Here is a 17268-nt window from a genome sequence, read left to right on the forward strand (position 1 = left end):
TGAATTTGATTTTAAACAAAACCTTAGTTTATGCGTATGTTACAATAAGGAAAAACGGCTACAAGGGAGAAATATGAAAAAAGAAAATAACGCAGCAAAGGACATAAAATCAATAAGAAAAAAGGAAAAATAACCTTTATAAGTATACTGACAGTCAATAAAAATGCCTCACAGATTGATCAGAAGTCATATCATAAATTATTTTATTTTAACCAGGCATTTTCGATGATATTGAGTCCGTAGTATATATCCGACAAAATTAAAGAGTGTTTTGTGAAGCTCAACGTCAAAGACGCCTCGCCAGTATAAAAAAATACTCATGTGCAGCCAATTGTTTACAACCGGTGAGGTCTTCGGTTTGGTCGAAGTTAACCATAACGTTTATTGATTGGTCAATATTTATCCAATAATAACTACTAACCAATCGAATCGTTTTAATGTATCAACTAGCCAAAAGATTGTTGTGGACAACTTATCGAAGTTTTATATTATTGGCTGCAGTAGTCTAGCGAATCACGTAGTAATTATACGTCGAAAGCATTGTCTAGCAAAATGCAATTTAAAATTCCAATCCAAGCTCTTGCAGGATGAATGTTTCCAGTGCAGTGCTATTAGCGTTTATAACGTGATCATACGTTATCAAAACACAAATCTTGTAAAGGAAATAATCGCGTCGGCGGAGCATGGCGCGTGCATTTTATATGCATTAACACTTGTGTTTTAATTTAATTTTACAGTGTATGATTCTAAAGCTCTCATAAAATTCATGTTTTTGCGATGGAAACTATTTGATGGTAATTCTATCGCAGAATAGTTCAGGTATATTCAGAATGAAAATGAAACACTTTTCCGTGAAAAATCATTTTTCATAGTTTGTTAGTGGTGCGTTTTCATTGATTGTCTGTATATACGCGAGATCCTTGTATAATTTCATATTGATCGTATGAGTGTTTTGTTAGCTCAAAACATGGTGGACAAAGGATTAAAATTAACAGAAAAGGTAGCTTAGTTTTCTTTTAAATGTGTTTATGTATGGCATCATATCTTAATTATTATTATTTTTACAAGCTTTGTAAATGGTTTTAAACCAAATATCTTTTCAAAGGGTCAGATTTAACATGTTATAGTACCATTACCTTAAACAGAGATTAAGGTATATATGGGACGACAATGCAGGTGAATATTGTTCAAGGGTGAAATCCACCGTGTACTCAGGGACGTTTTCAAGATGCAACTTGAACAAATTAATGGCGAGAGGCACGGTTTAAAAATAAGACCTTTATCATTGTGTGGGAATGGATACCGGATATAGCTCAAAAAGTGATAAGTAAACAGACACTTATGCAGTTGTTTTTCTTTACCAGAGGTAAGATCATGCTGTGTTAACGCTTATCTACCGTATCCACAAATGAAACAAATGTGTTGAACTAATAGCTGAATGCTAAATTTGGCCTATGGTGCACTTAAAAGTGCTTACGATTAAGCAGACCACGAAAAATGTTTCTTCAAATCTGAGATGATCACCTCGAAAGTAAGATAATTTCGACAAGTATTGTTATTTTTAGGAAATATATCGAATAAATAAAAAAATCTGAATCGAAGGATTTCACAAGCATAAGCTCAACTATTGTTATTGTAAGAACTGGCAATGTAACTTTAAAACTGTTAAAGATATGCCCTTATAAATGTTCACAGTACTGTACTGGAGATGGCCGTATTATGTACTGAGGATAGTTTCAAAGTTGAGAAATGTGTCCTGGTGATAACATTTAAAATGGGACAAAACTTGATAGTAACACTGTTAATATACAATATACATTTATATCTATTTCGAACTTTCAAATAATCTGCAAAAAGTGAGAGTACAATTTGATAAGAAATTATTGAGCAAACTTTAGTTAACTATGAGTTTGATCCATGCGCTCCTAAATGAACGTATATATTCAAGCTGCTTATCAGGGTTAGTCACAATAATACTTTCTCACTGAAGTGAACGAGCAGAGACCATTTTTCTGTTTTAAGTAATAGCAACTGCGAAAAGCTTCACGTGTTCCAAAATTTGATCACAATATCTCATTCCCTACTGATGACTTCCTGTGTGCAAAACGTACTTGATTTACAAAGCAACACTATATATATTAATAGCAAACACCACATAAATTCTACGGCCATATGTTTTATGTTCCTCAATTAATCAGATTATCGGTGTATTTCATATATTTAGATATTTGCGACTCGAACGTTGATGCTTGTGAAAAACACATCATGGTTAACTAATCTGCATTAATGAAACAGTTTTAAGTGCATATAGATACAAAAAACCCAGCAACATTTTGTTGCTCTCATCCCTAGATATGGACAACATCATACAATTTCCCTCGAGCTCGCGTATAGGTAAATGGCCGTAATCATTATCACAGTCTCTTTATTCTAAATACAGCGTTACTATCCTCAGTCCACTTAATAGCTATCCCATGTGCAGTTATTTATTTGCTTCATCTATCCCCAGTACACCGCCAGGGCATAAAAACGGTATGAATATCTCCGTAACAACAAAATATATCGTATTGATATTTTAAACATTACTAAATAATGTTATTATAAAGAAATGGCTCGATTCAGTTTTTATTCTGATTTTCAATTTGTTGATTTATGTTTGAAATCGTACCACATAAATGAACATCTGTGAGCGATCATGAAACTTTCGGCGAGAATTGGGCTATTATACAAAAGAGGAGACACATTTCCATCAAGTCCTTTATTGCACAGGATCAAGTTATTCGAAACTCTTCGATTTTGATTAATATAAAACCATAAAATACAAAAAAAATGATAGAAAACTTTCCATGTGTCAAAACCAAACGCTTATCGAATTATCACTTTTTGAGCTATATCCGGTGTCCATTCCCCCACAGTGTTTAATGGTAGTCCCTGCCGTGTAAAGTAAATGAAACACGTTTCTTATTGAGCTGCGGAAAGCACAAATAGGTTTAAAAGTAAATGTTTGCAATATCCGTTTATAGTATCAAATCAAATATGGAATTCAGATATAGAATCGTAAACTACCGCAAAAGAACGAGGGGCCTTATTTTATTCACGTTAGACCGTGGGTATCGTCATACTTATTTCAATAACTTGAAAATTTGACGTCATATTTATGCTAACGTCATATGAACTATTTCAGTTTGTCGCGGCTCATATCAAAGTGCGAAAACTGTTGCTAAGCACAGACAACAAGGCATTTTTTTATAGATGATTTGTATTAATTTTAATATACAGGTCCAATGGCTTCTAAACCAGATGTTAAAAAGAGTACAGAGGCAGCTGATGCAGTTGAGGGAAGAACAATACCACAATGTAAACCTTGCTCCACGAATAACAAGACTACAGCTGCTCAAGTGTATTGCCATGATTGCAAAGAGTTCCAGTGCTCAGAATGTTCTGACCATCACAACGCGTTTGCCTTCATGTCTGGCCACAATATTGTCGACTGGAAGCTTAAGGATCCCGAGGAAAAGGTTGTCAACATGTTTGGGTTTGATAAATGCACTGAACATGGGAATCCTGTGACAATCTATTGTGAAGACCATGACGTGTTTTGTTGTTCGACTTGTGGTTTCTCACGACACAAGCTTTGTGAGAAAGCAAAAGGTATTCATGAGTTTTCAGTTGATGTAAATGTAGTTCGGGACACACTTGCAGCTTGTAATAAAAAGGCTATAAATTGTATGCATGCTCTAAATGAAATTGGATTGAAAGAAGAACGGGAAATAATAAAAAAGGCTGATTTACTTAAATCAGAGATTAATAAAAAAAGTAGACAGGGATACGACATTGGCCATGAAAGATATTCAAACATTGGCAGGTGCTTTGAAATCGTCGAAAGAAGAAAACATTTCAGAATTATCGCACATCCAGGTTGATCTTGTTCTATGGGAAAACAGTTTAAATGCTGCATTCGAAAAAAACTTGCATGATCAAAGCTTTATTCTTTGCAAATATCTTAAACTGAGGACCATTGAAATCAGTGGATTTCTGAACAAGCAATCGTATGACACAATTCCTATTCCAGTACATGCTGAATGTCACCAAGTCATAGAAACCCTCGTAAATGGTGAGGAAAAACTGATTACATTGTGCAGAGATGATGCTTCCATCCATGAATCTGGCTCTGAAGCTTTAGAAAGCAACATAAAAGCCGCAGAAAAAATTGGGAATAATTCAACAGACAGTGTTAAAGACACAAACAACTACCAAAGGATACAAGACTCTACATTTAACTAGATCGGTTAGGCAAGATGTTACAAATCAGAAAAGTTACATTACAGGAATAGACTTCTTTCCAGATGGCAGACTGATTGCTGTTGATAACTATAAAAAGAAGGTTTTTTTGATAAATGGCAATATGCAAATACTTGGAAAAAAATTCCATTTTTATATCTTTCCATATGACGTTTGTGTGTATAAAGAAAACAGAGCTGTAGTTACAACAGGCACGATATTATATTTTCTACAGGTAGACCAAAACAACTGTATAACACTGTGTGCGAAAGTTTCAACATCTACACCCTTTTACTCAATTACCACATTCAACTGCTCAATGTTTCTTTGTAGCTCATACGATAATGACAAATGTCCAGTGTGTGTTGTTGATTTTGAAGGAAATGAGACAAGCTTTACAGATACAGGCTTTCCTGATACGAAATATAAATTTGAGGAAAGTTTTTCCACCTACATCATTCGTTTGGGAATAATTGTACTGACAGACAAAAATAACAGCAAAGTGTATATGTTTAACATCTTGTCTGGAAAAAATAAAACTGTGAAAGACGAGCGTAAACAAGAGCCTGCAAGGGCATGTGTGGCCCCTGATGACACGGTGTTTGTGAGCTGTGAAGGAAATGATACCATTGTCCGCATTTATCCAGAGGGACAAGTCTTGCAGGCTCTAGAGCTTAGTTTTGCCCCTAGGGAAGTGAATTGTTTTATGGATACACATCTTGTTGTATCGGCATGGGACAAAGAGTTCAAACTTCATCTGTTCAAACTAGCTTATCAAGAAAGGAAGTGAACACGCGCATTCTGCTAACGTCTATTATTATCATCGTGGAAATGACAGTAGTAGAGAGTGAACGACAAAGATGTCTAAGCTTTTTTGTTTTATATTGTCATTATACTTATAATTTAAAGTTATAATTTACTAGTGCAAAATTATATCTAATACATGTACTTATTATCATTTTAAATTAAAAGTTAATGTTGAATAAACGGTACTATACATTTTGTACGAACACAATAATGCTATGATTGTGTTTGTTCCTTTAGCTCACCTGAGGTGAAATTGCTTACGCCGTTTTTCCGTTGTCCGTTATGTATGGTGGACAATCTCTTTAAACGACTTTTTATCTGGAATGGATCTACTGATTGTGTAAACTTTACCTGAACCTTACATTGACCTCTTAGGTTTGTTCATATGGTTTAAGTGAACATCATGGCAATCAAAGCTGAAAAAGATCTCATTTAAAACAGCCATCCCATACGCATTCAGTATCTCACGTTAGCTAACTTCTTTCTCTTGAATAATCGTTGTTACACTGTAAGCGGGCAACCAAATCGCAAACGTTGGCTGCAAACATCTTTAGTTAGCCTTAGCTGGACTCAGTGCTGATGGGCCTCACCATGGAGATTATTATTGTATTTGAGTTCACAGAGGGAAACCTATTATTCGCTGAAAACATAGGGCAAAGAGCTAAAATGATTTATTTCTTAGTAGGTCCAAACTGTGCTTCTGGTGAAATAATTTGCCCAGCTCCGGGTCTCATCCTTTATGTCTGCACATTTTGTCCGAAGCAACTAGACTAGAGCTAAGGTATTTCGCGTTTATAAGCTTCTATCAACATCTTTCAAATTGCGTTTCTAGGACAGGAATAGCCTCGCCCTGAGGTTCGTTGCTTATTATATGAACTTAATTGGTCTTCTAGAGACAAAATTAAGCAATTCCAAGCTAGCTCTTAACACATTTAGTGTGTGTATAGCACATGATAAATTACGTCATAAATGCTACGTCGGAAGGCAATGGTTTGATTTGAATAAATACTTTAAACAAAGATTACTTCACTATTTCTTCACCATTTTAAATGAAAAAAGCGCAGTCTACGCCGCTTAAGGAGCCCTGCCTTCGGTCTTTTACCAGAGTTTGATTGAGAGTTTAGTTTCTTAAAACACTTCGGCAAACCATTTCACAATACGGCCGTCTGATGGAGCACTGTCAAAACATTATTTTGGAAACAGGTTTGTCGAAGTGTTTGATGAAACTAATCACCTTATCAAATTTCGGTAACAAAAAAAATGCGGGGCTCTTAAAGCGTTATCGACCGCATTTTGTTTAATTTAAAATAATGTTGTAAAAGAAAAGTTATCTTTGATTTAAATATTCATGTTAAGCAAAATTTTGCTTTCCATCGTAGCATTTATGACGTCATTTATCACGTGGTATACACACAGACATTGTGCGGAAAACATATTCTATTAAAGTACCAGTGACCTTGACCTTGACCTTGACGCCCCTCAAAGGAATCCCAACTTAGCTCTTCACATATGTAACCTTCTTACTAAGCTTCATCACTATCCATAAAACCTTACTAAGTGTTTTGGGCGGAAACCATTTTTTCATTCTAAGTAAAAGTGACCTTGACCTCACCCAATTCAATGCTAGCTCTTAATAAAAGCAACATACACATACTTATGCTATTAGGAAGGAACCATATTTTTTAAATTTTAGCAACAGTGACCTGAACCTTTACCCCAACCCATTCAAAAACAATTCCAAGCTTGCTCTTCACATAAGCATAATCTACCTACACACCAAGCTTTGTCACTATCTATCAATCAACCATTCGACAGAAACCATTTTTCTAATTTCATCGCCATCGACCAATCCTAACTAAAGTTATTGGGCGAAAACGAATGTTTAATGCTCACCCGTCCGCTCGAACGACATCCTCGTAATAATAACAAAGCCTGGTTAAAAATGACTGATATAATTTTTAATTATAAATAAGGTACATGAACACAGTAAGATCCAGATCAAACAAAATAAAAGTGAACGTTCCTGATATTTTAAAATGAAGAATAAATAAAAACATAAAATCTAAAGAAGTAAATGAAGAATAGATAAAAATATAAAAACTGGCAAGTGGGTGAAAGGGTACCGTGTATTCCGTACTGAAAAATGGCTTATCCAGAAAATGGCATATCACATAAATGAGCTCAATAATTACCGTTAAATATATGCAATATGAGTGTAGCAACTAAACATTGATTAACATGCTCTGGTTGAAGAATATAAAAATTCTTTCAAAATAGTGAGTAATAATATATACCATTTTCAGTAATTACTTCATGTAAAGTTCTTTAATATCATGTGGCAGTCACATTGTGCACCAGCTGAGTCTTGTTGAGTCCTCTAATTATCTGTCTAATCTAGACACGTCGATCATTATGTTGCATAGGATCAATTACATATCAATTTCTTCATTGTAGCCATAATGCTCAAATAGAATGAAAATACAGCCTCTGACAAGTGTCTCTCCTTTTGTTACATCTTTTTCACTTCAGCCTAGTGTTTTCATTGTTCATAAATGGAACAAACTAGTCAAAAATTATTTTCAAAAAGTGCAATGCTGAATATGATTATTAGTGTTATATTACATGTATTATTCATGACATTATTTTTGTACTTCTGTGTGCCCTTTACTTTTCGATCGTTATTATCAACGCCGTTTTTCTGAAGGTCATATTCATTGGTTCTTTTTCCGTTGCCGGTTATATTAAGGTTGTCCTTCTGTGTTCCATAAAATGTGATATTAATGGCTCCAAGGTCATGTTCGGGAACTGAAATGTTCAAAGTATGTATTGTATTGAAAGGGTAAGAGTGATCAAGTGGTATCATACACACGAAGTTGTGGGTTCGAGCCCCACCATGGGAACTTGTTCATGACACTACAAATGGAGTTGGGTTCTCGAAAGTGATTCTATAAGCGACCAGTATTCGTTACAATGGAGCCACAAAAAATTCTTTTTAACTAGATAATATTGCAAAGCACTTTAAAAACTATAGATAACCCTATCTGAGAATAAAGCATATTAAACAGTTGTAATCTAGGATAAACGGGTAATCCTTGTATTTGGTGTGTTATTCAAGAATATAATACGATATATTACAATTATACAATGAAAACTGTCAAACTATGTCAATAATGTGAAATAGCTATTTCGTATATGCACTTACAGGATTGTCTATTTTGTAAACGGAGTTCCAATGACCAATTTCCATAACTTATTTCACCCCAAAATGCGTTCACCAGGAATACTGTGTGGACATGCAATCGGTTGTCCACATCCACGTCTTCAGGAGGCCTGTTGATTATCGTATCCAGTAGCAGTGCTTCCGTGCGACTGGGGGAAATCAAATGCAATACGACGTTCTCTTCTTTTGGAAGTTTCATCCAAACATCTACTGTGATCTGCTCGATGTCGATACTCTTGTTTGAAAAAAGGTCCACAATCCGCTTATCGCCATATATTCTAGATAATGAAATTCAACAAAAATCGCATATATAACATCATAAGGCTTAAGAGATTTAGGCTTTGTTTTGAGAACATTACCACTTAAATTGACAGTAAGTTATACGAAGTTCATATACTATGCATCCGGTCCAGTGGACGTAGATGTCACAATCATGAAAACTAGTTAATAACATGCAAGTAAATTAACGTGATATATCTGAAAAAGCCATAATTTATTCATATAAATTGATTGATGCAGAAATTGATAATTGACAAAATACCTGTCATCAGCAACAAATACGGAGTAGTGCACCAAATTTGGTAGAGGTGTAAAATTTTGTGCGTAATGAATCATTTCCATCACATTCGGATAACCAAAGCCAAATGCACTGTGATCTAAAAAGTAAACAAATCAAGATTTTGTATGAACTGCGATGGTAATTACAGAGGCTAACACAACAGCTTACACTTAAACCATGATCCTTGCAAATGGTCAAGGTCAGACAGGCACACAACGATAGACTCACTCAACGTCTTAAGACTACAGACATTCATCAAAAGGCACACTAAATGTTTGAAGCCTACAGGCACTCATTCACAGAGGCACTCAACGTCTAAAGCCTACAGGCACTCGTCGAGAGAGGCACTCAACGTCTAAAGCCTACAGGCACTCGTCGAGAGAGGCACTCAACGTCTAAAGCCTACAGGCACTCGTCGAGAGAGGCACTCAACGTCTAAAGCCTACAGGCACTCGTCGAGAGAGGCGATCAACGTTTTAAGCCTACAGGCACTCATCGAAAGACACACGTAATGTTTTAAGCCTACAGACACTCATCCAGAGGCACTCTACGTTTTAAGCCCAAAGACACTCATCGAGAGACTCACTCAACGTCTTAAGACTACATGGCGTCATAAAACAACAGACACTTAACGAGAACGAGATCCACTCAACGTTACAAGACAACAAACAATCAACAAAAAAAAACAAAACGCATAACGTTACGAGACAACAATCATTAAACGAGAGATTCACTCAACGTCATTAGACAACAGACAATCAGCGACAAACACATGATGTCATAAGACAACACACAATCAGCGACAGACACACAACGTCATAAGACAACAGCCACTCAACAAGAGATTCTATCAGCGTCATAGACAAGAGACACTTATCGGGTAACTCATTCAACGTCATAAGACAACAAACACTCATCAAGAGATTCACTCAACGTCATTAGGCAACATATACTTGTCGTGAGACGTCTTCAGACAACAGAGAGACGCATACCGCCATACGACAACATACACTAAACGAGAGACACACAGCGTCATAAGACAACATACACTTAACGACGGACACATAACGTCATAAGACAACATACACTGAACGAGAGACACACAGCGTCATTAGACAAGATACATTTAACGAGAGACACACATCTTCATAAGACAACGTACACTTAACAAGAGACACACAATGTCATAAGACAACAGACACTTAACGAGACACACATAACGTCATCAGGCAACAGACACTTAACGAAAGACACACAAAGTCACAAGAAAAACAGACACTTAACGAGGGACACACAACGTCATCAAACAACAAACACTTAACGAGGGACACACAACGTCATATGACAACAGACACCTAACGAAAGACACACAGCGTCATAAGACAACATACACTGAACGAGACACACACAGCGTCATAAAACAAGATACTCTTAACGAGGGACACACATCGTCATAAGACAACATAAACTTAACAAGAGACACACATCGTCATAAGACAACAGACACTTAACGAGAGACACACAACGTCATAAGACAAAATACACTTAACGAGGGACACACATCGTCATAAGACAACATACACTTAACGAAAGACATACAACGTCATAAGACAACACACACTTAACGACAGAAACTCAACGTCATTAGACAACACACACTTAACGAGAGACACACAACGGCATAAGACAACAAACACTTAACGTGAGACACACAACGTCATAAGACAGCATACACTTTACGAGAGACACACTTCGTCACAAGACAACATACACTTAAAGAGAGACACACGACGTCATAAGACAGCATACACTTAACGAGAGACACACAACGTCATAAGACAACATACACTTAACGAGAGACACACAACGTCATAAGACAACATACACTTAACGAGAGACACACGACGTCATAAGACAGCATACACTTAACGAGAGACACACAACGTCATAAGACAACATACACTTAACGAGAGACACACAACGGCATAAGACAACATACACTTAACGAGAGACACACAACGGCATAAGACAACATACACTTAACGAGAGACACACAACGGCATAAGACAACATACACTTAACGAGAGACACACAATGTCATAAGACAACATACACTTAACGACGGACACAAAACGTCATAAGACAACATGCACTTAACGAGAGACACACAGCGTCATTAGACAAGATACATTTAACGAGGGACACACAACGTCATAAGACAACATACACTTAACGAGAAACACACAACGTCATAAGACAACATACACTTAACGAGAGACACACAACGGCATAAGACAACATACACTTAACGAGAGACACACAACGGCATAAGACAACATACACTTAACGAGAGACACACAATGTCATAAGACAACATACACTTAACGACGGACACATAACGTCATAAGACAACATGCACTTAACGAGAGACACACAACGTCATAAGACAAGATACACTTAACGAGAGACACACAACGTCATAAGACAACATACACTTAACGAGAGACACACAACGTCATAAGACAACATACACTTAACGAGAGACACACAACGTCATAAGACAACATACACTTAACGAGAGACACACAACGGCATAAGACAACTTGCATTATATGAGAGACACTTAACATCACAAGACAACAGACACAAATATTTAACTACCGTGATCAATAGATGTTGGCGCTACCGCATTGAAATGTAAAGGGTTAAACCGGATGCCGAGCACTTAACCTCACATTTAAAAAAAACAACATACGTCACATGATCTTGGAAGATACTCACAAAACTTTCCAGCTGCATTTTGCTTGAAATTTGGAGTTTCCTCAAGTCCAGTATAAGTGGATGATTCAACCAGGATATGTTTTATGTCTCTAACAGTAAGGTTTGGACTGAAATATAAAACACATAAACACGTTTAGAAAAAACCTGTCAATTGCACCAATACACAGTGCACACTGGCCATTTTAATGTCACAGAGCCTTATTATATAAAAGAAATATTGAAGATTAACCAATACATATCTAATAATATATATGAACCTATAGGAAAACTACTTTATCATAAACTATTATACATTTTAAAAATCGAGGATATCAATAAAAACTAGATACTTTGCCTGCAGAGCTATCGCTATTATTCCTGACACCAACGCCGTTGCAGATGATGAACCAGAAAACTTGTTAGAGCATCTAGTAGTATTTGGTTGGCTATGCATAGTTGTCCACTGCAATATTAGTATAAGGAAAAAAATAAAACGTAATAAATCTTAAATTGACACTCTTATTCAAAATCAATACATACATATGTATAACAAATATAAATGTTGAGTGATAAACCTTAAGCTACTAACTACATAAGAAAGTACTGATAACAAGATTGTAAACGTGTATTTAATAGCTGAAAATGCAAACAATGTTAAATGATTGGTGAATGCTAAAATACTTTCTGTGATCTTCTATGGTCTCATAAAATAGAAATACTGTGTTCTCTGCACCTTTCTTTCAAATTAAACTCGGTATCCCTCATAAGAACCATTGATTTCGACATTTGTTCATCCTTTTTGGTAAAATCTTATTTGGGAGTAAGAGTGCAGTAGATTGTGTTTTTACGTTTTGTTGATGTGCTATAAACTAATAGTGCTGCAGAGAAAGTCGTTTTAACAAGAGGGTCGTTTTAGACTGCGAACGTGTCAGCTTTAAAAATATTTATAACAGCTACTAGTAAATGTTTTTGTGTGTGATTTGTTCACTCTCCAACAAACAAGCCTGCTAAGGACTCTGATGGATTTATAAATATAAGATTCTTCAAATCAGCATGAAAATTTAAGATTAAAATCAAATTAAAATATGTCGTTTTTTTATATTAAACTAAGCAAAAACGGATCAAAAATGTTGATATTTTAAAACCTGTGTCAATACTAAACTTATCATTAAGTTTAGTTGTTATATACTTTGGCCATTAAATAATCATTCATTTCAGTTGTAAAAACATTTGGATTTTTTTTAAACAAACATCATTTTATCTAGTTAATTTTAGTATCAATAGAAACTAATTTCTTTTTACAAAACTGAGCAAGTCATAAAACATAGCACAAAATACATCATATATTTAAAACAATATTCTGCGACAGATATTGATACAAACTTGTAATGGCCTTATTACCATCCCGGAGTCATGGCGAGTATTTCCATCACCAAAGGCAGAGACGAGAGTTGCCGTGTTGACGAATCGGCGGCCGGGCAAAGTCCCGTTGACACCGATAGTGTTCACAGCAATCGTATACAGACTGTTTGAAAATCCATTACCTGGTCTTCCTGCTGGAAACACGTATATGGAACCCAGACCTTTACGACCCTAAAATGAACATTCCTGTTACTAGAGATCAGAGCACATTTCTTAATAATACAATAAAAACTTCAGGTACAAGGCAAGAGCAAGATATTCAAATATAAACCAAAGACACAGGAGGCACAAGTAAAGGAACTAAACGACACCGAACGGGGGGAACAAACGTACGAACTCCACAAACGCATCACATACGTATCATTCGTTTTATCAATCTAAGATGGGATAACTGCCATGGAAGTTCAATTGAACGCGAGTTAACTGAGAGTTTATAAAACATGTGCGCATAACCGCAAACTTCATCTTGTCCAAACATTGATCAATAATTAAAACCTTAAAATATAAGCCTGATCAGAGCCTTTATCAACTTTAACGCAATGAAGAATAAAGTAAAATTAACATATAATACGATCAAGTAATTTTAAGTACTCAACGACTCAGAATAGACATCAGCTGTTAACATTTAAAAGGTACATTGCATTTATTCAAAGACAGCGATTGAACAAAACTCACACTAACCATCTTATAGTTTAATAATGAATGCATCATTGTACAAACAAGGAGAGAACACACAAAAAAAGATTCATTTTAAAAACTGCATTCAAAATAGATGGTGTCAAACATTTATGGAGTTATCAATACGAAATGAGTCGAAACCTGTTCGAGCACAAATCTCGAATACTAGAGTGTTAAAGTTGTGCATAGTAGCTAACTCAATTCGGCCTCAGGAGATAAACACGTAAAAGGCATGTATCAATTTAAGTTTACTATGCGATAACCTCCGATAAATTGTCATTTCCTACGTTATCTTTCCATTCAAGTATTAGTTAATCATGAACAAGTTTACAAAGTTAAAACAATCGCGTTGCAGATAAACTATTTGATAACTATAATTTTTTCTATTACCAAAAGGTGTGTAACTGAAAAATACACTGAACTGGGTCAGACGATGCTTTACCGCGGGTATTGATATATATCAAATATTGTGGGTACTTACTGCCTTATATCCTTTGAAAAGAGCCTTTTCTGATGCAAAGTCAAGTTTGGTAAAAGGCTTGTTGAAATCCCAGCTACACGAATAAATGGCAATATGGTTGTGTTTGTACCCAAGGGCAGCGGCATACGCGGAGGATTCCATCGCGGGATAGGGCCAATTTCTGAACTTCATCACCTTGCCAGTTTTGAGTACTTTGAAAAGTATAGAACATAATTCATTATTTTACAATATCTCACTATTATACTACGTAGTTTAACTAAGTTTAACTATTTCGGGTGTGCCTCTTTGTGTCACCATAATATTGAAGACACTATTGTAATTTAGGATATTTTATTTAGACACAAAACATGACCCATAGACCGAACTCTCGACACGTTGATTCTTATATACTAATCTCCACTGGTGGAACATATAGTTTAAACTTTACTATAAACACATGTACTCACATTCCATAATATTGTAACGTACCAGCTATTTTTGCATCCTTAGCAACACCACAGCTGCAGGGGTCACACGTTGTATTTCTGCAAACGCCAGCGGCCACGGTCCCACAAGCGTTGCCATGACTGCACAAGGAATTCAAGCTTACACATCATTAATTGTATAATATGAGAACGATTATACGAGTCCATTAAAACTGAATATAAGAAACACTTGCCAGTCTCACCCCAAAAAAGCGATACAAATGCAACTTTATTGAAAGAAAACCAAATGAAAAAGTTCCATTACCATAAGTTTTCAATTAATGGTTGAATTTCAATTGTATTCTCTTACTTTGTGAGTGTGCTTAATTCAGGATAATTTCCATAATACTCCGGTGCATAGTTATTGTTGTTATCCACAAAGTTGTGTGAGTATTCAACAGCCTACAAGGATACAACACAGACATCAAACAATAAGTGTGTGTGTGTGTTTTTAAAGAGAAGTATGAAAATATGCAGTATTTTGGTGGAATTTTATATAAATTAGCAGATTGTACCGATTGTAAATATGCTAAAGATGTTATGTTGGAAAGTTATTATGCCATATTTCGTATGTGACATATTCCAGGATTTCATAATGTATCATCATTATGAATGAAGATTAAGGACCTATATATCAACATACAATATTTTCTTTCAGCTCTTGGTTGTCCCCGTCTATGCCGACATCCACTATTCCAATGACAATGTGCTTGCCAGTGTAACCGGCCTTCCAGGCGTCCTCGATGTGGTGAGCGGGATCGTAGAACGGTGAACAGACTATGCCAGACTGTGGATAACACAGTATGATTCACATCAAATCAACTATAGTATTGATCATCCTGACCTTACAAAAGTATTATTATAATTGAGAAATTAAAAGGCTCCCTTTCAAATCAAGTAAGTAGCTCTCAATATTTGGCTAACAGGAGTGTGACCTTTTGTATAAGCGAAGATACACAAAGTCTTATGTTTCTTATATCATAAATTAATCAAACGCATTGAAGTATATTGAGTCTACTATAACTAATCACAAAAATGTTATACAATGTCAACACCCAGAGACCCTTCGAGTGCAACGTTGTCAGAAACACTTGCAAGACTGCATGCTTGTGTTTTAAAAATGCGTTACAAAGACCGCAACCCTTTGACGTACTTGCCTGAAACCAATAGGGTCATCCAATGGTCAATGGCAATTTATATACTAGTACAGTTCTATGATTATTTGACAAACAGTTTATATTGCGGGCAATTTTAAAAAACGCTGACCTTGACCTTAATCCTGTTGACCCTCATATTCTTGCCCCACATTCCCCGATATGGGTATACAATAAATGTTACAGTAATGGCATGACATAAGTAGACTAAGTTGGAGAATTGCAAAATACGAGTATTATAACATGTTCTAGTACAAAGATATGGTAAAATAACAATGGACGTACGTGTTGCCTTTGCCGGTTATCTTCAAAAATAGTTCGTGTATCCCGGGTATGCCTCTCAAGCGGTAGTACGTGCGGATTGGGGAACAACTGTTCCCCTTGTTGAATGTACTTTACCTGTAACCATATAAACCAATAAGCAATTCAGTGTGATTTACTTCATAGCGTTTAAATCTTATCCATCAACTATTAACGGAAGGACCCCTTATTGTTATTATTTAAATTATTTCTTTTATCTTGTTTACGTATTGAATTACATGTAGTCACTTGAAGTCACATGAATGCTTAAAACTTCTTCCCTACAAGATTGCAAGGTGTAGACTTGTTTATTGAAAGATCGATTAACTCCTGCCTAATCTTTAAACTGATTCAATAGCGTTCAACGCGTGATATGAATTTGATATCTTGTCATTGAGCTGTTTATGGCTCATTTAATGATATGAACAGAGTTGTATCTAAAAGCAACTTAAACAATTCAGTTATGATTTATAATGCAAAATGTTTTCTTACGTATACACACCCGATTATTTCCAAAAGCGTCTTTTCCACCAAATATGTATAGAGCCTCAAGCTCTGTTTCATTAAGTTCTCGTGAAGCCTTGAGCTCGGCTATGTTAAATTCGCGTGGATCCTTGAGGTCTGCTTCGTTACGTTCTCGTTGAGCATTGAGTCCTGTTTCAGCCATCCATATGTTAAACGCATATACATTATGGGCCACCTACAATTATGCAACACAAATCTTGTTGTCCAAACCTATCCGACAAATAGTTTTGACTATTGACGGATAAGCCGTTCAATGATTTTATTCTTTTCATCTATCAGGCTGTATGAGTACAAACATGTGTAATGGAACACACTCCTGCGAACCCTACTTCGTCGTTCCTTATGCACAAATGCAAGAAAAATGCGACCAATCCTTAAATGTAATAAGTTGAAATTATGATAAAGATTAGTAATACTTACCTTATATAGGAATGTCACATTATGGCGAATGAAATTTCTCCTGACAATATTGAAATCGTCTGAGTGGCATTTAACTAGAATTTTATCACTATATATCAAGTCCAAATCATAGTCGATACATCCTTTAGCATTTCCTACAAGGTTGGACATAAGATAAAACGATAAAAAACACATAACACATGAAAACGAGTACATGT

The 17268-nt window shown here is 35.7% G+C and overlaps 2 protein-coding genes across 5 annotated transcripts; one reads left to right on the forward strand and one right to left on the reverse strand.

The window, feature by feature from the left end:
* Positions 1–909: 909 nt before the first annotated feature.
* Positions 910–5263, forward strand: LOC128244933 (uncharacterized). 3 transcript variants are annotated; one of them, XM_052963090.1, is made up of 3 exons: positions 1332–1366; positions 3280–3651; positions 4073–5263. In XM_052963090.1, exons 1-3 carry the CDS (start codon positions 1342–1344, stop codon positions 4282–4284), a joined length of 609 nt encoding a protein of 202 aa, XP_052819050.1. In that variant the 5' UTR covers positions 1332–1341; the 3' UTR covers positions 4285–5263. The 3 variants fall into 3 exon arrangements, 2 of the variants coding, with proteins under 2 accessions (XP_052819050.1, XP_052819049.1); XR_008263012.1 differs by lacking the exon at positions 1332–1366 and adding an exon at positions 910–1000 and having other exon boundaries at positions 3280–5263; XM_052963089.1 differs by having other exon boundaries at positions 3280–5263.
* A 1761-nt stretch (positions 5264–7024) lies between these two features.
* Positions 7025–17266, reverse strand: LOC128243935 (furin-like protease kpc-1). 2 transcript variants are annotated; one of them, XM_052961953.1, is made up of 13 exons: positions 17072–17266; positions 16629–16826; positions 16112–16225; positions 15316–15459; positions 14983–15074; positions 14677–14774; positions 14209–14399; positions 13029–13220; positions 11978–12090; positions 11649–11755; positions 8850–8964; positions 8291–8586; positions 7025–7893 (listed from the first exon to the last, which is right to left on the reverse strand). In XM_052961953.1, exons 1-13 carry the CDS (start codon positions 17264–17266, stop codon positions 7655–7657), a joined length of 2094 nt encoding a protein of 697 aa, XP_052817913.1. In that variant the 3' UTR covers positions 7025–7654. The 2 variants fall into 2 exon arrangements, with proteins under 2 accessions (XP_052817913.1, XP_052817912.1); XM_052961952.1 differs by having other exon boundaries at positions 13011–13220.
* Positions 17267–17268: the final 2 nt, after the last annotated feature.

This window comes from Mya arenaria, chromosome 8 (assembly GCF_026914265.1).
Source record: "Mya arenaria isolate MELC-2E11 chromosome 8, ASM2691426v1".
NCBI classification, from domain to species: domain Eukaryota; kingdom Metazoa; phylum Mollusca; class Bivalvia; order Myida; family Myidae; genus Mya; species Mya arenaria.

Excerpts from the sequence above, each read along its gene's own strand:
- LOC128244933 (XM_052963089.1), top strand. The coding sequence starts at position 1,342 with ATGCAGTTGTTTTTCTTTACCAGAG. Across the intron at positions 1,367-3,279 it reads GTTGTTTTTCTTTACCAGAG|GTCCAATGGCTTCTAAACCA; the intron begins GTAAGATCATGC and ends TTTAATATACAG.
- LOC128243935 (XM_052961952.1), bottom strand. The coding sequence starts at position 17,266 with ATGTACTCGTTTTCATGTGTTATGTGTTTTTTATCGTTTTATCTTATG. Across the intron at positions 15,075-15,315 it reads AAGAGCTGAAAGAAAATATT|GCTGTTGAATACTCACACAA; the intron begins GTATGTTGATAT and ends GTATCCTTGTAG. Across the intron at positions 8,587-8,849 it reads GTATTTGTTGCTGATGACAG|AATATATGGCGATAAGCGGA; the intron begins GTATTTTGTCAA and ends TTCATTATCTAG.